The 23,785-nt window shown below is 36.6% G+C and overlaps 1 protein-coding gene across 1 annotated transcript in view; it reads right to left on the reverse strand.

The window, feature by feature from the left end:
* Window positions 1-22,701, reverse strand: part of Amnionless (amnion associated transmembrane protein) — a 111,821-nt gene extending 89,120 nt beyond the window's left edge. Inside the window, exons 1-3 of the mRNA XM_081757072.1 lie at window positions 22,567-22,701; window positions 16,959-17,231; window positions 13,131-13,339 (exon numbers count right to left, since the gene is read on the reverse strand). Of these exons, the coding sequence (XP_081613198.1) occupies window positions 13,131-13,339; window positions 16,959-17,231; window positions 22,567-22,600 (516 nt within the window). The 5' untranslated portion in view covers window positions 22,601-22,701. The remainder of the gene's footprint in view (window positions 1-13,130; window positions 13,340-16,958; window positions 17,232-22,566) is intronic.
* Window positions 22,702-23,785: the final 1,084 nt, after the last annotated feature.

The following is a 23,785-nucleotide window of genomic DNA, read 5'->3' on the forward strand; positions in this document are numbered from 1 at the left end:
GGATTGGCCAAATTAAAAAGACCTAAGAAGTTTATCCCTCTACAGGCAAATTTTTCTTGATCCCCACAGTGAGGAATACGGGTTCCTTATTTTCCTCAGAAAAAGAAAAAACGATTAGGTGGGTCACAGACCCCTCCAAAACTTTGATCGTGAAATATCAAAAGTGCTAATAACAGTATGTCAGAAGTGCTTGAAGAACATGAAAAATTGGAACGACATATTGTGTAGGGACAATCCGCAAAACTTAACGAATACGTTTTTTTTATTTTCTGCGGAAAAACGGTTTTAGGGGGCAAAAGACCCCATCCAAAGCCAAGGAGAAGTGCACCGAATTGAATAACATTGTGCAGAGATATTGTAGACGTAAAATGAAATAATTGGGTTTCGTATTTTCCTGGAAAAAATGGTTGAGTGAGTCACGGACCTTCTAAACCGTTGATTTCGAAATATGAAAAGTGCAAATAAGCATACGTCAGAAGTTCGTAAAGAATATGAAGAATTGCAACAAAACTTCGTATAGGGGCAATTAGCAAAACAATAAATGAAATGTCTTTAAATTTTGCGGGAAAACAGTGTTGGGGCCTAGGTCCCATACAAAAAGTTAATATTACCGTAATAGCGCAGGAAGGAGTGGAACGAAGCAAATGAAATTGAGTGTAGATATTATATAGACCCAATGTAAAATAAATCCTTTCGTGTTTCTCAACTGTCGCTATTGGTTTTGCTTCAAATTTGGCAGATCAACAGCAAACTGAAAATAAATCGACACGTGTTTATGTTTATGCGCAAGAACATTGTAAGGGTTAAAGATGCCTCCTGGAATACTATAAAATACTCTATAGTGTAAGTGCTTGGAGTTGATCTGCCAAATTTGATAAAAGTGAGATGGAAACACGACACTTGTGAAACACGAAAGGCCAAATTTCATATCCAATATCTACATACAATTTCATTTACTTCGGTTCACTCCTCCCGCCACTCAACGCCTCCATCCACTCAACAGTTTTTTTCTTTCAGGAAAATATGAAACACGTATTCTCTCATCTTACCTCTACAATATTTGTGCACATTTCATTCACTTCTGTCCACTTCTTTTTGCCTTTCGTGGTCAAATTTCAAACTTTTGGTCGGGGGCTCTTGCCCCCCAACAACCATTTTTCCCCCGAAAATAAAGAAACGTATGCGTTTATTTTTTGCCTATTGTTCATACACGAAGTTTCGTTGCAATTCTTCATGTAATTTATACACATCTGAGATATTGTTACTAACACTTTTGATATTTCGTGATCAAAGGTTTGGTGGGGTTCGTGTCCCACCCAATCCTTTTTCCCAGGAAAATACGAAACCCGTATTCCCCATTTTTATGTCTACAATATCTGTGCACAATTTCATTCACTTCTTTTTGCCTTTGGGGCGTCAACTTTCAAAATTTTGGGTGGGAGCCTTGGTCCCTAAAACAGTTTTTTCGTAGAAAATAAAATATCGTATTAGTTTATTTTTTGCGTTTTGTCCATACACAATATTTCATTGCAATTATTTATGTTGTTTACACTCATCTTACATACTGTTACTAGACTTTTGATTTTTCGTGATCAAATGTTTGGAGGGGTCGGTGCCCCACAGAACCGTTTTCTCCAGGAAAATACGAAACCCGTATCCTCATTCTACGTCTGCAATATCTGTGCACGATTTCATTTACTTCTGTTCATTTCTTCTTGCCTTTCGGGAGTCAACTTTCAAAATTTTGGGTGGGGGCTTTGGCTCCTAAAACCGTTTTCCCGCAGAAAATAAAAACCGTAATTCTTAATTTTTTGTGTATTGTCCATGCACAAGGTTGTGTTGCAATTCTTCATGTCTTTTACACACATGTGACATGCTATTATTAGCACTATTAATTTTTCATGATCAAATGTTTGGAGGAGTCTGCCCCACCCAGACCTTTTTTCCAGGAAAATACGAAACTCCTATTCCCTAATTTTACGTCTACAATATCTGTGCAGAATTTCATTCACTTCGGTTCACTTTTTTTGACTCTCGGGCTCTAACTTTCAAAATTTTGGGTGGAGGCTTTGGCTCCTAAAACCGTTTTCCCGCAGAAAATAAAAACCGTAATACTTAATTTTTTGTGTATTGTCCATGCACAAGATTGTGTTGCAATTCTTCATGTCTTTTACACACATGCGACATGCTATTATTAGCACTATTAATTTTTCATGATCAAATGTTTGGAGGGGTCTGCCCCACCCAGACCTTTTTTCCAGGAAAATACGAAACTCCTATTCCCTCATTTTATGTCTTCAATATCTGCGCACAATTTCATTCACTTCGGTTCACTTCTTCTTACCTTACGGGAGACTACTTTCAAAATTTTGGGGTGGATTCTTTTGCCCCCTAAAACCGTTTTTTCGCAGAAAATAAAAACTGTATTCGTTTATTTTTTGCGTATTGTCCATACGTAAAATTTCTTTGCAATTCTTCATATCCTTTAGACACATTTGACATACTGTTACTAGTACTTTTGATATTTCGTGATCAAACGTTTGGAGCGGTCCGTGCCACACCCAACCGTTTTTTCGAGGAAAATACAAAACCCGTATTCCCTCATTTTACGTCTGCAACATCTTAGCACAATTTCGTTCACTTCGGTTCAGTTGTTCTTGCCTTTCGGGTGTCAACTTTCAACATTTTGGGTGGGGTTTTTATATTAAACCTTTACATTATTTAACTTTTTTCTATGAGATTCTTTTTTGGGAAAAGTAGAGAAATGCTTTCCTCTGATATCTGTTTCTTGCAATTCATCTTGTTTGAACTGCTTAGGTTAGATCATTTTGTAACTTCTGATGTCATCCAACACCGTGACCATAATAAAATTGTCATTCTTAACAATTTGTTTTATCCTCTTATTTGCAGTTTGCCACACTGTTATATTTGTTACAAAATTGAGGTTTGGTTGAATGCCTTTCGAATTCGCAACCAACCCAACCGCCGAGCTTCTTGGGTTGCCTGCTATTCCAGGAAACGGAGAATTGCAGGCGGTAATGCACTTGTGAAGTCGTGTATACATAAATTCAACCAGCGATAATCAAACTGTGGATGGCCAACTAGATGATGCAGTATTTAGGATAGCTGAATATAATGACTTAATTGAGAATTATTCTACACTTTCTTAACAGCCTTTTATTTCAAATTACATATTATAATTATGTCATATTCATCACATATCATCATCATCTTATTTACCCATATTTGTATTCAATTCTTGTATTTCATTATATTATCATTATAAATCACAATTCGTCGAGGCTGTTCCAGTAAATTCAAAAATTGACTTCCGAATATATACATAAATAAATATATAAGCATAATCTAAATTACAAATGAACTACGTTGCACCATTTGAGTATGAATTTCATTACGATAAGATCACAAACATAAAAATATTGTAAGGTTCCGCATGTCTACACGTCATGCAATAACGACGTGTGAACTACATGTGTTAGTAATAAATAAAAACAAACAGATGACGGTCCCGAAGAGGGGTTGATCACCATCGCCAACAGTCGGAAGGACGAGAATCAACAAAGGAAGCCGACAATACAGGATAAAAGGGACCTGCATGCCTCGACCAACATCAATCTTCCCGGATTGATCGAAACACCTAAAAACCCCTCTTACGACGCTTGGTCACCGAGAGGTACCCATCCTTATACCCACGACGCTTGGTCACCGGGTTCCTTTCCTCTTTCTCACGACGCACGGTCACCGAGAGAGATATACCTAATCTACACCCCTCTCACGACGCAGGTCACCGAGAGTACCTCACCTTAAAGCTCACGACGCTTGGTCACCGAGCTCCTATCTAATCTTACCTAAATATTAGAGGAATTACTTATTATAATTTGTGTACATAAAGAGACTTTTTATAATAAAAAGGTGAAGGGAAAGTCCAAATCCCGAATACATTTTATTGCTCTACCCAAGAAATTTTACATGGTAGATGCGTCGGCGTCTATTTACAGACATTAAAAGGACTTTCCTACGGGACGCTTTTTTTATTAACGAAAACACGGACTTAAAAACTTTTTAACAATACAATGTAAGTGTTACTAAAAGCAGGATCATACAAAAGATAGTATCAGTATTGTCATAAATACTCTCATTACTCTTAACGGCAGATTGATTTGTTACAGGCTGGCAGGTATTTATGCCGACAACTAGATCTGGGAAAAATACATATAAAGAAGGTGATAACAATATGGCAGGACGTAGCTCTCGACTTTGTTTTACAATTGCAAAATCAGAACCAATTCGACACACTAAGTTACGAACAACTGAAAACCATATTAATTTCTCTGTCCCGCCCAAATTTACCAGCGTATAAGGCGGAATTAAAAATTTTCCAAATTCAACAAAACGAAAATGAATCGGTCGATTCATATTTCTTAAGGAAATTAAGGGCCATCAGACAGCTAATGGCATAAACTTCAGACTAACAGAAAATTCATTTTCTTTCGTTAGGACTACAAAGAAATTTGCTGCAAAAGATAGCGTTAGAATCCTTTCCAACAATACAGCGGCTGCATGATCAACTTCATGAATTGGAAAAAGCTCAGGATCTCATGCAAAAGAGGAATTATGAAGAATTGTCATAAGCAATTCATTCTTTAATCGCCCAACCTAACCGCCCCTCATCACTCCCTTTGTACGACCATTATAGCCAAACGAATCCTAATTCATACTTGCCAACCTATATGCAACAGCCAACTTCCCAATCTTTGCCTTCAGCACCTCCATTACAGAATATTTCCCCTCCATAGACAACTTCCTCTGCACCTGAAGTTTCGAATCCGCACCCCCACCAAAGTCAAAACCCGCCCTCATAACCTCCTCACACGGACCTTACCAAATTAGCTAATCAAATGGCCAAGCTATCATTAATGGTGGCATAGAATGCCATGAAGACCAATTATAGGCGTAACAACGGACGAAAAGCAGATACAACAGCTGTTAGATGCCAAAATTATAACGGAGACACAGACTAGTAATTTTTCCTCGCCTTTAATTGCGATCAAAAAGCCAAACAGTTCAGATTTCAGGCTTGTGTTGAATCTACAGGCATGTAATAGCTATACCAAATATTTAAGCATACCGTTTCAAAATACGGAGGACGTTTTGCACGTTTTAAAAAGGAAAAACCTAATTTCAACCTTGGACATTTCGCAATCGTATTTTCAGATAAAATTGCATCCAAAAAGCACTAAATATATGACTTTCGAGGTAAATCATACACGCAAAAGTTATAAATTCCTTAGATGCGTAATGGGCCATTGTTCCTCTTCCCAATCTTTAACCATAGTAATAAAAATGCTATTAAACGGCTTACCAAAACGCATAACCAATTTTGCAGATGGAATTGTGATTGGTTCTTATACGTGGAAACAACAACTCTCAGATTTGGAACTTTTATTCCAAAAATTAAGGAAACATGACTTCCGATCCAACCCCAAGAAGAGGCACCTGTTACATAGAGAACTCCCAGTATTAGGATTCTTTGTATCCGGAGAGAAAATAAGCATCTCACCAAAAATAGCAAAGATCAAGAATTTTAAAAAGCCGACTACCAAACACATACTTAAGAGCTTTATTGGCCTATGTTCTTATTTACGAAGTCATATCAAGGACTTCCCGACCAAGATAGAACCTTTCCAGCAGCTTCTTACTAAAATGCCAAATTTAAATGGACAGAAAAACATGAGGAATTATTTGAGAAGTTGAAAGAAGACATTTTGAATGCCCCTTCTCTCTATCATTTCGACGAAAAGCTAGAGATAAGGCTCTACACAGATGCATACTCTCACCAAATCGGAGGGTTATTAGCCTGTTATGACCCAAAGACTAACGAAGAAAGAATCGTTTCCTATTGTAGCAGACGTCTCACAAAAACTGAGACCAGGAGCTCAGTCTGGCAAAAAGAACTATACGCTATTATATATGCTTTACGCAAATTTAGATATTTCTTACTTAATCGTAAATTTAAATTGTTTACAGACGCAGAATGTCTACCCTCTTTGCGTGCTCACCCGGACAGGGTAGGAAAATACACTCCCTATAGACTTTTCTTAGCTGACTATAATTTTGATATCTGTCATATCGAAGGAAAGAAACATCCTGCTGATATCATCAGCCGCTTAGAGCAGAATAGCAGTAATACTTTAGAACCTATGGGCCCACATCAGGCAATCGAAGATCTACATGCATACAGATCCAATTCACTAGAGGAACCTATTCTCCGAATAGAATACTCTGGATCTTTCAAGAACTTACGATAAGAGCAACGTAAGGACGACGCATACGCCGATATAATAACAGTTATAGAAGGGGAGAACCAGCAAAAGGTTCTACCATGAAAGCAGCCAAATATTTTCGACTAAAAGACAACATATTGTATCGTACACAAAAACATCCAGATCTTGGACTACCTCATCTTTTGTGCATCCCGAAAGCTTGGCAGCACATTGGTTCGAGTCTATTCATAAAGACCCATCAGCGCCCCATTTTGGGTTTTCAAAGACATATAAAACTGTCCTTAACAAATACTACATGCCAAACATGAAATCATACTTGGCATTCAGAATCAAAAACTGTAAGGACTGCCAACTCTTGAAAAAACTACCCAGAAAAAAAAACAGGGAGAACTACTGCGCCCCCCGATAGGCCATATAGGAGAACGATGGATGTTTGACGGCTTAGGTCCCTATTTGCACGAAGAAGGGAAACCAACATATGTTTTAGTCGCCATCGAAACAAGTACACGTTATATAGTGACGAAGGCTGTTAATGGGATTACGGCAGACACAATTGAACAGTTCTTATTGGAAGAAATAATTTTGAAATTCGGCGCCTTTCGTTTCCTTCATCTGGACAGACATCCTGTACACAAGGCGAAGAAACTTTAAAAATTACCAGAAATATATAATTTTGAATTTAAGTTCTGCCCTGCTTTCAAAAATCAAGACATAGGATTAGTCGAAGTCATGAACAAAACATTACAGAATTCCTTAAAATTTTTCGTCCAGCAAAATCATGAAACTTGGCCAAAATTATTATCTCATATTACTTTTGGTTTAAACAGTTTCGCTCAATTAGGAACGAAGAAATCCAGCTTCTTTCTCATGTTTGGGTACGAACCCAGGACAATCAGTGATTGCAAACTACACATTACCCCTCAGCTACAGCTTGAACGAGATCAACTCGTAAAACTTCGAGAAAAGACACGGCAAAACTTACTGAAGCTCACGAACAACAAAAGAAGTATTTTGATAAAAGACAAACAACAAACTTTTCACAATGGAGACAAAGTGCTCATTTACTTCCCCTTTTGAAGAATTGGAGAATCATCACAATGGACCGATAGATACCGCGGACCGGCTACAATAATTTCAAAATTAAACAATAATCTCTATCAAGTTCGCATGCCCCATAATTTCAGGGACAGAGAACAGAATATTTCCATCGACAGGATTAAGCCATTTCATGCCGCCGAAGAATATAATATATACAATGATAATGATGACGTACGCACCAGCTAGGAAGAAGGAAAGAGAAGATAAGAAGAGAGAAAACCAAGATTATCATCATCCCAGCAGATATAAACGTGCGACATCCGAAGCGCACTCTTCATGTTTCAGAGGCAGACAAAAAAAAAAGCGAGACAAGAAATAAGACATGGAATAGAAGAAAAGAAAATACACCATATGATACAGCTCACTATTTGAAGTGACCAATCTAGTACCTACCTTAGTATTCAAATCGCAAGCGATCCCTTGTCTTTTTTTCACTCTTATAATTCCTAACCAACCTGCATTCTGTCATATAAACAAGCATCCATCCATACAATTTCCTTCAGTGAACAAAATTGCAAGCCATCATTTTCTTTCGACTTCGAGCGTACGAACTTCACAAAGCCAGCTACAACATTTTTTCTCTTCGTTTCTCCGTTACGAATCATATAACTGTCACTAACATATTGACCTACATATACAATGTGTTCAAAAAATCAGGACTTTTGATTGGCAACCTTTTTTCCGGCGTGACTACATTTATCAAAGTACTGAATTTAACCGTTTTCTAAGTGTGTTCTGTCATCCATTAACTAGTACTAGTCAGAACTAGACCAATCTTAGAAACTTTTCTATAATAGCACTCTTTGACGTGCGAACTTCATAAAATATACTACGGACATTATCATCAGTGACGTAGTTATAACTATTAACTGTACTCACCAGAGCTTCGACAGCCTCTCCTTTGAGGGAGATGACGTATTATACGGATCCTGCTTAGATTACGATTACAAACTGTCAGTGCTCCAACTTCAACTTACATTTTAAACTTTACTTATGTGATAGTGTCTCAAACAGTGATATAATGACCAGTGCTTTTAACTTTACTTTGTGTTTCAGTATTATAGTGCGTTTACGGTGTATCCTGTGCCCAATATGCAGATTCCACATGAAGGCACAAACAAAAAAATAATCCAGTGGCTTATTTTTTTCTACGCCCCGGGGGTGTAAGGTTCCGCATGTCTACATGTCATGCAATAAACACGTGTGAACTACATATGTTAGTAATAAATCAAAACAAACAGACGACGGTCCCGAAGAGGAGTCGATCACCATCGCCAACAGTCGGAAGGACGAGAATCAACGAAAGAAGGCGACAATACAGGATAAAAGGGACCTGCACGCCTCGACCAACATCAATCTTCCCGGATTGATCGAAACACCTAAAAACCCCTCCCACGACGCTTGGCGAAATCTTTTTCCCGAATTTCTTTGCTCCCAACCCCTAAATTGTCGGACCCAATTTATCCATGAAAAAAATGGGCTCAATCCAAGAATATTTAACCGACCCCCAAGCGACCTAAAGTTTGAATGCATATCCAATATGTTAATATATAGGACAAGTCTGGAATAAACCCTTCTTACTTTAAAGCGTCTGAAGGGAAAGGGACCAAGTCTTGGATACAGGGATTGGAAGTAATCCACATATGACCCTGAGAAATAGCATGATGGCGGCCATTTTGAAGTCCGCAATTTTGTATTCGGACCCAAAAGTTTAAATGGAAATGATGTTTTGTGACATCGTTTTCGGGTAACCTTTCATTCTAAAAACATATCTTCCTATATTTTCAACTTATCTCTGGTCATTTAATTCTTTTTAGCTTTGAAATAATAGTTTATTATCTTTCAATATTGTTTTTTCTTTATAGCTTACTGAAATATTAATAAACTATTAAATACATGTAATAAGGAAATGATTATATATGTTGTTATATAATTACATCCCGTCGAAATACACACCAGCCTATATTGAATTGAAATGAAATGAAATTACATAAATAATATAATAAATGTTTAAAATGATAATAAAAGAAAGCTGAAGGCTGTGGATAACTAGGCAAATTCTACTGCATCATTAAGCCAATTTTTATAGCATCTGGATACTTTTTTCTGTGTTCACTGACTATCTGCAATATGTATTGTTTCTCTTTTTCGTCCTTTGTTAAAATATTCCCGTATTCTTGTAACAGTTTCACACCTCTCTCTGCAACATCATTCACCCCCACAATGTTTTTCAATATATTCAACCCACGTTGAAAGTTCACATCTTCTTTCCAAGTAGATGGGCATGTGCATTTCTTTCTTTACTTTATGGTTTAATTCAAATAAGGGAAACTATTCAACAACCTTATAAATCTGCAGCCCGTACAGAGATATAAATTCACAGAATATTAAGTTTTATTACTTCGGAGCTTTTATTTTCCATAGTTGATAATTATTACATGTTCAGAGATAAGTGGGAAATAAAGGCAGACGTCTGTTTGTCATCAAAAGCTACCTCAAAATGATATATCATACAAGATAATTTCCATTTAAAATGTTGTGCCCGAATCCAAGATGGTGGCCTCATCTTGGTCACTACTCAGTAACAGGTATGAACCTACTTCTACAACTTCTATCCAAAATATGATTCCTTTCCCTCAGCCATTTTTAAGTTACAAGAGTTTATTACAAACTTTTGCCATATACTATACATTGTAAATGCATTCAGATGTTTAGGTCGGTTGGGGGTCGGTTAAATATTCTTCGATGGAGCCCATTTTTTCACAGATTAAGTTGGTCCGACATGGAACCAATTTAGGGGTTGGGAGCAAAGAAATTCGGAAATCGAAAATTAAGGACCACCCAAATAGATACTAATACAATTGGATTAACTTTCCTACCTTTGATCCCGGGTTCTATGTTTTTACAGATTCATATTTTTACGTATATAGTTATCGATCAAATCACAAAACTGTCTTCTTTCAGTTCAGTTCAGTTTCAGTTACCTCCCTTACGGGAGATTTATAAAGGAAGTCCCGGCCTTAGAGTCCTGTGGACTACGTCACTATATTTGTTTTAATTATAAATTGTTTGAAATAAGAATATGTACTAAACTGGTGTGCCAAGATGGCCGAATATGCCTGTTTTAAATATAATTGTTTATCATACTATTAATGTAATAAAGAAGGATAAGTGACGCATTATTATTACATAATATACGTGTTATATATTTTAAATAGTATAAGCGACGCATACAGTTCTTACTAATTATTGGATTATCTATATTATAATGAAATTTGATTAGTGTTTATTCGTTTGTTTTAACGTTCTATAAAAGAAAACATTCTAAAAATAAACTCCATAGCAATTGTACTATTCTAGTTCTAGTTCTAGTTATCTCCCTTTCGGGAGATTTATAAAGAAAGTCCCAGCCTTATAGCCCAGTGGACTGCTTCACTAAATTTGTTTTAATTGTTTTTGAAAACGTAGGTTTGTATAAAATGGCGCGTTCCAACATGGACGATTTCGCCTGTTCTTAGTAAATTTGTTTTCACACTATTTGTAAAATTACTTGGGTGTTAGAGGCTCAGGACATATAAAAAAAAGATGTAATAATATATTAAAATTGTAAAGAAATTAAATTTTGTCAAAATTTAAAATTATGAACAAATTCACAATTGCACAATTGTAAGAGCATAACACTTCAGGTGTAAAGATGTCCGTCGCCATTTTGTTCCCCCAATTGTACTATTGAGTGGCGCCTGAACATATTGAAAACGAAAAACAGTATATGAAGTTTGTAACAAATAATAAAATTGTCCAAAGTAATGAACTGTAAATAGTAAAAAATTGAATAAAAAATTAGAGCACAGCTTTCCAATACTTAGTGTTTACAGCGCCATCTCTTATCCCCTGTCTTTTTTCTATATCGTTAACATCCTTTTTTTTCGTTTCGAAAAAGTTTTCACAGGAAATTTCAAAAGTTATGACAAGAAGCAACTGACTTGGACAAGACAACGGATAGTTAATGAGGCAATCTTTTTTCTGGTTTTTGAGGTGTGGAGTTTTGACGTCAACAAATACATCATGCTTTGTGAAATTTTGATGCTTGGTGCTCATCAGTCGCGCTTCCATTTTCTAATTTTCCCAGTTCATGACAATAAACAATACATTGCACAGTTCGAATACATGTTCACTTTTTCATTCAATCCAACTCAAGCCGCTTCAGATACTATATAGTTGTATTTGTATACGAAGAATTAATTGCATACATATACTTTCTTGAAAATAATATTAAAAATTATAGATATTTTTGGAGACATTCGAGTCGGGTCGAGATTTTTACGAGCAGTCTCGACTCGACTCGTGTCTCGACTGGAAAATTCGAGTTGAGAAATACGCCTGTCTCGAATCGTCTTGAATTTTACAAAGTGTGTCTCGACTCGTGCGCATCCCTAGAAATATCAGTCGAACGAGTAGAGTTCCATCTTCATCACGACCAACAATATGATGAGTTCAATAAAAGTTCAAACAAATTGTGCTTTTGAAGTAAGATTTGAAACTTTCCTGGCGGCGTATATGATAAAGTTCTTCTCGGGCAATCAGCCACGTGAAAATAGTGGATAGGCCAACGTTTCGAGAGCTGTCATCGTTCTCATCATCAGGGAAATTATGTAGAGATCAGCGGATATAGGTAATATATACTCTGGGCTGGCGAAAATGCTGGTTCCGGATTGGCTGAAAATGCTGGTTAATGATTGGCTGATTCAATCTGAAACCTGGAGCTGTGATTGGCTGGCTATGTTCCGTAGTCCGCGGTACTGATTGACTGAGGGTTATCTGGATGTTTGTGTGTCGTTTTCTTTGCTGTGGTACTGATGACCGGGTTCCACAGGGGGCTGAGTTGAAATCCAGTGTCTCTATTAACGTTGTTCGGTTCATGAACGATGACACGTTGGCCTATCCACCAGTTTTCATCTGGCTGATTGCCCGAGAAGAACTTTATCAAATTGTGCTTTTGCTGTCCATCACCAAGAAATCATTATAACAGACAGTTTTATGTGGGAAAAGTATCACAGAAGTGAAACTGCCAAAAAAAAAAAAGCACAAAATCCGACCTCTGTTCCTCGAAGATGGCCCACTCATTCTCCATGACAAAGCTCGCCCACACTTAACGAATGTCATATGAAAAACCCTACGGTTGGGACATCTTACCTCATGCTCCTTACAGTCTGGACATGAGTCTACCAGACTTCGACCTATTCCCAAATTTGAAACAACCTATGCGTGGCTATCGTTTTCAATCTCTAGAAGAGCGTTCTGCCTCCGTTATAAACGCCATTCGACAGTCGACCAAAAATGGCATATTCGATGGAATACTGAAGCTTCCGGATTTGAGACTCGGTTATTAAGAAACAGGGATATTACATTAAAGGCTTGTAAAGAGACATAAAAATTAAACACGTAAGTAAATAATAATGTCTATTATTTATCGAATCGACCTCCTATAAAAATTATGAATAAACAAAAGAAAGTGTCCAATTGTAAATGAAAAATTAAACATTCCAGTTTTACGTCTCACGACTATACCCTGTAGTCTAAAGGAAACAGATGATTATGAAAGGAATTAATGAACCAGAGATAAAGTACACTGAAGACACACTTTAATAATTTGGTTACAGAAGAGCACCCTTAATTTTCTACTATACTACGATAGAAAAGCAATATAAATATTAGGAATTAACTAACCTGTCCATCAATGACCAAATCTCCAATTGTTACAGAGACATCTGGTAATTTCACCTTGAAACTATTTCTCGAGGGAAATATAACTTTGTCGTGATTGCAAGGCACCCTCTCGACATGAGGCACTGGTGAAGGTTCTTGACTCTCATCATTACGTAACCAGTTTATTGAATCTAACCACGCATACTCAGTTATTTCCGTGAATTCAATATCTGAATAAGAAAAAAATATTAACAATAAAAATAGTGTTTTCTATGTCATTAATTGATTTAAATAAACTAAATCTAGATATACTTACATGTTAGTATTGTTTATTTTTTCTCTATTTATAGAGCTGAATGTATGTTTACATCTTTGTCCGTTATAAACATCCATACTGTTGGTTTGGCATATTTCTATGCAAGGCCGGTCAATATTGACTAGACGACAGGATAGTCGAGGCGAGATTCAGTACTGTGAGCAGTGGAACAAATCTTCGTACCGCAACCGCGTATCGATTCAACCACGTGCTAGGCAAAGTCATCTTCAACACTGTGACTGAAACATACAGTCAATACATTCAATCTATCCTCCCTCTGCATCGGCTTGGCTGGTTTTTCTCTAGTCAATATGAGCCCGACCTAACTTTAAAAACAGAAAAAATGAAATCAAAACTTTCAGTTTTACGTCCCACAGCTTTGCCGTGCAGGCTAAAGAGACGGTGAAGATGAGAAATCAATGAAATGGCGGAATGAAGAAAGTGGGAGGAAACGAGAGATCCGCGATAAAACACACAAACACGGTGTTTGTCCACCATAAAGTTCACTAGGCATGAACGGGATCGAACCAGAGCCCCCTTACACCAAAGGTGAGGCTCTATCACAGAGTCACCGTGGCCCACTTAGAAAAAGATACCATAGGCTAGAATTATAAAATTGAAAAAACTAAGCTCTGCCGTCCAAGTTCTCTCCTAAAAATGTCCCCTAGCTACTTTACTGCAAATACCAATCGATATACACTGCCAGGAACATACATTGATTCGGATCACAATCTCCTGGTGGAAGAAGTGCAAACTGGTTAAAGTCGATCAAGAAAAATGGATAGAGAAATCGAAAATGAAACTGAGAGCGACTAAGAAATATCGGCGATGATATGAAAGAAGAGATTGAAGAAAAATTCTGTGCAATGGGCGATGTGGTTGACAATATAGAGAATAGTTGGAAAAAAGTTAAACAGATTCTACTTGACACACTCCACAATAACATTGGCAGGATGGAAAGAGCACCGAGAAAACCATGGATAATTGAAGCGATGCTTAAGAAGATGGAGGAATGCAGAAGGGCAAACACACGGACATCAATGAATACAGAAGGCTGAATAATGAACTGAGAAGAGAAACGAACAAATCCGAAGAAAAGTACATGGAGCAAATATGTGAAGAAATAATGGAACATCAACGAGGCGGCAGATATGATCTGATGTACCAGAAAGCACAAGAATTAGGAGCGAAAGCTAACAAAAGTATACGAAAGTTCGGCATCGAAGATCAACAACGTAATGTAACCACTGTACATCAAAGAATCCTTAGAATTTGGGTGGAATACATAAAAGATCTGTATGATCAGAAGAACCGCCCCAAAGATATTGCGATCGAAGCAGAGGAAGAGGTGGATGATGATGAAAAAGGACCCAGTACATTGAAAAGTGAAGTAGTACAAGCAATCAAAGACATGTGAAGGAGAAAGACCACAGGAGACGACGACATATCAGTAGATTTGCTCAAGGGGTTAGGAGACAACGCAATGAAAGTACTGACTTCACTTATTAACAAGATCTACCTGAGTGGAGAATGACCAAAAGATTTTCTTGATGTTACAATGATTGCATTGCCCAAGAAAAGGCAAGCAAAGAAGTACAGCGATCACAGAACCATTAGCCTGAGTTCCCACACTGGAAAGATCATTGCACGCATACTGAATAGGCGGCTAGAAAGTAAGAAGAGAGGTTAGATCAATTTGGATTTCGGAAAGGAAAAGGCACCAGAGATGCTATTGGATTGATGAGAATTATATCAGAAAGAATTCTTGATGTAAAGGAAGAGTTGTGTTTGTGCTTCACTGACTGGCAAAAAGCTTTCGACCGAGTCGATTGGATGAAACTTCTGAAAATACTTAAAGAAATCGGAGTCAACTGGAGAGATCGACGACTCATTCAAAACCTGTACATAGGACAACGAGTGAAGTTGCGCTTGAATGAAGGCGAAACCAATAGTGTGGAGATTGGGAGAGGAGTCAGACAAGAATGTAGTTTGTCGTCCCAATTATTCAACATTTACAGTGAACGTTTAATGAACGAAACATTAATGGGAATTGGAGATTTCAAGATTGGAGGCAGATCATTAACAAGATCAGGTATGTAGATGATACGGTTATAATAGCTAAAACCGAAAGAGGAGTACATAAGATGATTGACAAAATAATTGACACTGGAAAACTGTATGGAATGGAAATTAACATCGAAAAGTCGAAAGTCATAAGAATATCCCGTGGAAACACGCCCTTACGGATCAGGGTAGAACAAAGACAACTTGAAGAGGTCGATAATTTCAAGTATCTGGGAAGTATTTTGACAAGAGACACTTACTGCACCAAAGAGATCAGGTCAAGAATTGCCATAGCTAAAGAAGTATTCAACAAGAAAAGATTACTCTTAACTAGCAGGTTCGTGCTATGTATGGAGCATCTGTGTGGTTCAGAGACTTGGACATTACGGAAGTTAGAGAAGAAATATTTGGAGAGCTTGGAAATGTGGTGTTGGAGGAAGATGGAGAAGATAAAATGAACAGAAAGTGCAACAAACGAAGATGTTTTAAAACGGATAAAAGAAAAGAGGGCACTTCTAGCCACCATCCTTCGTAGAAAGACCAATTGGATTGGACACATCTTACGAAGAAATTGTCTTCTTCACACCGGCATAGAAGGAAAGATGGAAGGAAAGCGAGGAATAGGAAGAACACAGCTGATCGATGATTTGAAAGATAGGAGAAAATATTGGGAGTTAAAAGAGGAAGCTGAAGATCGAGAAAAGTGGAAGAAACATTTCCAGGCCCAAATCTAAAATTGAAAAAAAAAATCATCCTCATTAGTCCCAGGATGTGCCGAAAAGTAGAATACTTAATAATAATAATAATAATAATAATAATAATAATAATAATAATAATAATAATAATAATAATAATAATAATAATAATAATAATAATAATAATAATAATATCTTATTGAGCTCAACAAATTAATACGAGTGAACGTAAATCGACATGCATAGTTTTCGAAATTTTTTCGTAAACTTTTAAAATTGATGCTGTATTACAAACAACGCAATCTGTTAAGATGAAACTGGTGCTAAAGTAAATCCTCGTCAATATTTTCATTAAGAAACTAGCAAAGATGACAGTACACAGTATGATTAATGAGATATAGGGCTAGCTCAAAATTATGATTAACTTTAAAATTTTAACTTTTGTTTAACCATAATATTATGCAATATAAGTCAATAGATCACATTGATTTAAATAAAGTGATATTTTTCAAGGTAAATAACCTTATGCGTAATTTTCGAGAAAATCGAGAGGGCTCTTAATTGTTATGATGGTAAAAAATATCCCTTCGTTGCCATAATGACAGGTGATTGCTTTTATTATGCTGGAGCAGATTGTTTATTAGTTTATGTATTTTATATATAACAATAATACCCTGTTAACCTCCAGATTGCATCTATTAATGTTCGTCTTCTTCTAACGGTGATATACACATGCTTCTGTGATGCATCAACTATTTCAAATTTGGGACTTACCTTCTCCATTACACCCTGGAGTGGATGATTGTTGACCTGTTATCAGAAGTTCGCCTGTACGAGGTAATAATATATCTCCATTATAGGGTAATACTATATCCCGTAAAGAAGTAACACCACTTGGCATCAGCACAGCAACATTAGCATCTGAGGGAAGGACAACTCTGTCTCCTGAGCATGGTATCCGCTTCTTGTTCCAGTTGTTGGCGTTACTGAAATTAGTATTTCGGAGCCATGTCTTCGTTTGTATAATAGCAGTCACACACGTTGCACCTAATAATAATAATAATAATAATAATAATAATAATAATAATAATAATAATAATAATAATAATAATAATAATAATAATAATAATAATAATAATAATAAGATAGTTACATAAAGAGAACTGATTGCATTGCATTGGAGTCTAGCGAGGTTGTATGATACGTGAATCTACAAATTAACGTGGAATCCGAACCAGATGAGCTCCCACCGCTCAAGCTCATAGGTTCTATTGAGGTCCTTCCTTTCTTCTCATTTTACCATTTCACCAATTCTTCCATTATCATTCACATGCAAAGGGAATGTGGCGTAGGTCCAAAACATCTTAGTGAAAGCCTCTCACCCAGCAAAGGCCGAAAACCAGCTCAGAAATCTGTTTCGGTCCTATGCTATTTCGATTGTCTGACGGTTATCCCTTATATATCTCCTAGTATCTTTTAAAAAAAACTGATTATTACTTAATATTGTGTGAATATAAGATTATTATTATTATTATTATTATTATTATTATTTCCTTCGTATGCAAGTAAGTGCTTTCAGTCTTGCTAATAAAACTTCAACTGACCAAGTATATATCAAGTATATATATATATATATATATATATATATATATATATATATATATATATATATATATATATATATATATATATATATACTTGGTCAGTTGAAGTTTTATTAGCAAGACTGAAAGCACTTACTTGCATACGAAGGAAATAATAATGTTTATGTTTTTAAGATTATATATGTTTTTAATATATATGTTTTTAAGATTATATATTTATGTTACAGTTTTGGCTATGTAACATAGCCTTCCTCAGACACACCTGTAACACGAAACTGTAACAAATATACATATATATATATATATATATATATATATATATATATATATATATATATATATATATATACTGCCTTGGTCAGTTGAAGTTGTATTAGCAAGATTGAATTTTCCAAAGCTGCAATGAATAATTTACATGCTTTCAGTCGTATGCTGTTTTGGTCATACGCCGTTTCGATCATCTGAATGTAATTCCATGTGTCTTTCATATCTCTATTTCCTTTTAACGAGAGCGTATACTCACAGGACGTAAAGAAAGATTTCATTCAATGTCATCTTCATTTACGTCTATGAAGGGTGAGGGAGGCATCTCGCAATAAACATATATTTTTACCTGCTGGAAATTAATATTACGTCTGCAAGAAAGAGATAGGCTACATTTGGTCGACAGTTACTTTATCGTGGGTGAAATAGTCATACTCGACTGTTCTAAGTGACGTACGACAGCACATTGTGAGACTAGCATGACATAAACAGGTACAGGTCAATATCACTTGAAAGTACACCCTGTTTCAAAAGCATATACGTATTTCGAATGCATATATTTATTAAACTTTAAGACATACGAAAAAATGAAAATGAAATGAAATCTTTGAGTTTTACGTCCCACGGTTATGCCGGTTAGGCTAAAGGAGACGGTGATAATGAGAGATGAATGAAATGGTGGAATGAAGAAAGTGGGAGGAAACGGGAGAACCCCGAGAAAACCCACGCACACGGTGTTTGTCCACCACAAAGTTCACTTGGCGAGAGCAGGGTTTGAACCCGGGACCTCAAGCACCAGAGGTGAACGCTCTACCACTGAGCCACCGCGGCCCCTCTTTAAGACATACGAATATGAAATTTTGCATACATATGAAATTTTACGAACCTCTCATGTTCAAATTACAGTTCAAAGTTCAAATTACCCTTATTCAATATGTCCTCCATCAGCGACACGAACAATATCACATCGATACTCAAATTCCTCCCATACTCGGGCAAGCATGTCCTGCGTCACTGATGTTATGGCAGTACGGATCCGGTTCTTCAAATCTTCCAGGTTCTGTGGGAGTGGTGGTACATAAACGTTGTCTTTAACAAAAACCCACAGGAAGAAGTCACAGGATGTAAATCCGGTGACCATGGAGGCCAGCTGAGACATGCTAAGTCGCCAGCTCCTTGACCAATCCAACGATTCGGTAGAGTTTCATTCAGATATTCACGCACTTGGCGACTCCAGTGAGAGGGTGCCCCGTCTTCTTGAAAAATGAAGTTGTCTTCGTGCAGCCTCGGAAACAACCAGTTTTGTTGAAACTGTACTCAAAATCTGAGTTATATATCCTCTCGTTGCTGGGAGCTCATGTAGTTCGGATTCCACGTTAATCAGTAGGTCCACGTCTCATATAGCCTCGCTGCTGAAAGGGACGCTAAACTAAAATCAACTCAACCCTCTCGATGTTATATATTAACGTACATGCTCAGGATGCGTCCGTAGTGAGCAAACACGTTAGTGAAGATGTGTAAGCGCATAAGGTTTGTTTTAGCAATTGCTAATACGACTGATTCTCCGTGTCATTCATTGTCCGTGTCTGTATAAGCACTTCAACTGGAGCGGGCCGTTTAAAGGTAACCCTTCAATTTCCATCTTTCTTTTCGCTCTACAGTTTGCTGTCCACGTCAATAATGCTGCCTGGAAAACTTCAATGTAATGTTTATACTTCATTTCATAACGTAGCACACAGTGAGTCAACTCAGCTGTAACCTAACAGTAAGATAATTGCACTGGCGTCTCTGGTACGTAAATTTTTTTTTGAGGGGGGGGGGACATCAAAGAAAGTGATTTGAATGGTACTACCTAGCCCAACCTGTTTATTAACTTCGATATCATTTGTTACCTTTCTTCTTACCTTCACGGACCCCCTAAGGTATATCAACAACTCGATTACAATCGTTTCACAGCCTGAATATTATATTCCAAATAAATATAAATATTATTATTTATATGATATTCTGTTGTTAGTAAATAAATTAATTTAGAATAAAATATTGAATATTTTGTACTTCAAAATACTGGGGGAAGCGTCCCCCTCGTTCCCCCACCAGAGACGCCCGTGGATAATTGTAAGTGTTGATTTCCTGAGCTCTGTCACGGAATCGATAATTGAAAAAAAAAAGAGAGAGAGAGAGTGCAGCATTAGCGAGAAATAAGTCAGGTTTAGTTGACAATTTTAGTGGTTTTCATAAACTGAAGTAGGTTTTCTTTCGCAAGACTGTGTGTAGATTTCAATATGAGCGGAAAAATTAACATATGCTTGTAATCATGACTACCACTCGGTCTGAATTTTAAGTAAATAAACCTTAGAAAACTATGAGCACGAGAGAGTTAGGGGTCTGCATGGGCGGGAATTTTTTGCCCGGGCTCAGCTCGACACATGAATTTACAATGTGAGGCCCGACCCGAGTCCGAAATATGTTTTAGCATTTAGGCCCGAGCCCGGCCCGAGCTCGTGTGATAATCAAATGAGCCCGAATTACAGAAACTTAATAATTAAGCAAAATTGTATTTTCATTTTCAGCAATTAGAGGTTTAATTTTGCAGTTGTGCTTTAAAATTTCTCCAGATAGAACGGTGTAATATATATCGTTGTACAGTATATTTACAAAGTTAGGCCCGAGGGCCCGAAGTGATATATGACTTGTAGGCCCGAGCCCGTGCAGACCTCTAGAGTGAGTACAACATTTAAACACGTTCAGAAAAGTTAGATGTAGTGTGTGAATGTCAAACAATATGTAAATAGTTATTGAGTTGAGTTGACTTTAAGTTTAAAGTCCCTTTCAGCAGCGAAGCTATATGAAACAGGACCTACTGATTAACGTGGAATCCGAACCACATGAGCTCCCGCTAGGAATCGAACTCACGTCTCCTACATCAAAGGCGCGAACGCTAACCGCTTAGCCACAAAGGTGCTATAAACATAGTTATTGTCAGTAGATTTTTTGAATCAATAAATCCCTTATTTATTACAGATGTCATATTTATGTGTGGGGGATAAGGCATTATTGTCTTCTTTTAAACTATTGTACCTTCAGACTCTACGTCCTGTTGGCCTAATTAGCCTAATTTTATCCCCCCCCCCAAGGTAAATTATCTAATCCACACACTGAGTATTATGATTTAAGATCATAAGGTTTTAACATTTCCTGTTTGTTTGGTTAAGATTGAATGGGGTACAAACGAGAGAAGGACAATCATTTTGTATCTACTTAAGACAAGTAAGACTACAACTGAGATATTCAACTTTCTACAGACACTCGGGATTATTAGTGTACTCGCCTACCGGACTATCGGCAGATACCAGCAGGTAATCGACGACGTATCGTATGGGCTCCTCAAGCTACCAGAAATATGCGCACCCAAATGCAACGAAACCCCGTGCGAAAGCAAACAGTGATAGCCAATAGAGAAAGAAAAAAAGAAAAAAAAACACCATTTAAGGACAAGGACCAACTCAGTGGTAGAGCGCTCACTTCCCGTGCAAGTGGTTTCTCATTCGATCTCAAACCACGTGAGTTTCTCGTGAATATCAAGGTACCCGTATATTTTTTCGGGGCTCTCTCATTTAATTAAACTTTATAATTCCACCAATACGTCTACTATCATTCTCAAGTTGAACTTCATCGTGACTTTCGCTGAACACTTAGGTTCGATTCTCGATGAGGGCTCTTGTGGTTCGGATCCTGCTTTAAACTGTCAATTAACGTCTTATAAAGTTTTAGTCTTGGTGTTCAAAGAGACATTCAACTCCAAACCACCTTACAGCTATTATATTTTAGGGCATAAGCATAAGAAGTTAGAATAAAGATTTTATTCGATATCATTTATGATGGTTCCAAGGTAATAATTCAACTGAACATTATTTATGTTAAGTAATAGACTAGCAAGTTTCAGATTTCTAGTGAAAATTCTTGTAGTTATATGGTCAGTGTTCTCGCTTTTGATATAGGAATCCTGGATTCGATCAACGGTAGGAATATGTATGGATTAAATCTAACGTTAAACTGTAGTTTCACCTTTCATTTACCTCAATGCTGGGAACAGATGTTAAACTAAAACAAGCAATTAGTATTTATTTGGTGAAAATTGACTACGTTTAAACATAGTTTTAGTAGTCTATATCTTAGGAGCTAAATGTTTCTATAAGAAAATATTTTACATGCGTACTAAGCATATTAAACAACTCAAGGTCTACATCCATGTTTAGAGTTTGGTCAAGATCAAACAGACAAATGAGATATGCAGATCGAATATGATATGTACTGTCCTCGTGGTAGACTTTAAAAAAAGAAGAAAACATCAATTGAAGAACAACGATGAACGAAAACTAACTTCTTAAACAAAAATAATTTTTAATTTAAAACCTATCGTCCTGCCTTGTTTATTTTCTGTTTGCAATATTAAGATGATAGAAGAATACCTGTTAAGATAATTTAACAATAAATCAGAGAAACTAACTTACCAATACCAAATATCAATACAGACGTCCAATACATGTTTGGAACTCATAGAAACGAGCGACTGCAGTATTTCAGTCTGGTGGGCGGACACCGAAAGATAAACCAGAGATGTGTTACTGTGCCATGAAAAGACAGACACACTATTATACGGTTTCAACAGAGTAGGTAGGTATCATACTTCAATTCGTTGCAGTAAGAGAAAAATATAGTGTAAAATTCAAAATAAGAGAAAATGGACTGCCCTCTGGGTTTTGTGTATCCTTCTCATCTTACGTCATTTCTTGTGTATCTTCCATATTAAATTCTTATAAGTAGATGACAGTTATGTATTCTCTGATGCAAAATACCACTAAATAATATCTTCGCATCTTTATATACGACTAGCTCAAGTACTTGTTTCTCGATCGAAGAGAATATATTTATGAAAAATATTTAAAGGATGTGGTCACGTGAATAACTAAAAATGGATTAGAAGGCGTACAAAGATTTTAAACAGGTTTTTATCTATTGTTCTCATGTAGTCTACACTTACGAATTTTTATTGTTTAAGAGTGCTTCCTAGTTTCAACTCGGTGTGAATTGACGTTTTCAGTACCTACAATGCCGTACAATGGACTGATCAATAGATATAAATGATCAATGGACTGCAACTAACTGAAACAAAACTTTCTGAATATGAGTGAGAAATGTTAATTAAAATCCAATTGGTGTTTTAAAAAAAAAAAACTGTCAATGTTTAAGAAAACGCAAGTTTTAGGGTCAATTTTTGGGAATTTTAGGGTCATTTAACAGGAATTTTAGTGTCATATTATAGGTCACTTTTTAGAAAATTTTATGTCAACAAGATCCGGGCCCTGCTCATCATCACCGTCTCCTTTAGCCTAAACGGCATAACTGTGGGACGTAAAACTTAAAAGATTTCATTTCATTTCATTTAAACCTCACTCCCCTTTAGGATACACATTTCAATAAAAGTGTATCTAGGTATGCAACAATTGCAAATTTCGAGCAAAACGAACAATCTTTATTGATTATTTATAGAAATTTTTTAATGCATCCATGTTTTCGTGAACGAACACGACATGCAAATAGTTGAATTTGACATATCAGCGAAAAGCATAATGGCTTTATAAAAAAAAATGACATCGCAGAACAAAACAAAAAGTACTTCGCCCTATTTCTAATGCTGAAAATTCCATTTTCCATTGTTAACATGCTTCC

This window comes from Thermobia domestica, chromosome 5, assembly GCF_964235325.1.
Source record: "Thermobia domestica chromosome 5, izTheDome1.hap1.1, whole genome shotgun sequence".
Classification (NCBI taxonomy): domain Eukaryota; kingdom Metazoa; phylum Arthropoda; class Insecta; order Zygentoma; family Lepismatidae; genus Thermobia; species Thermobia domestica.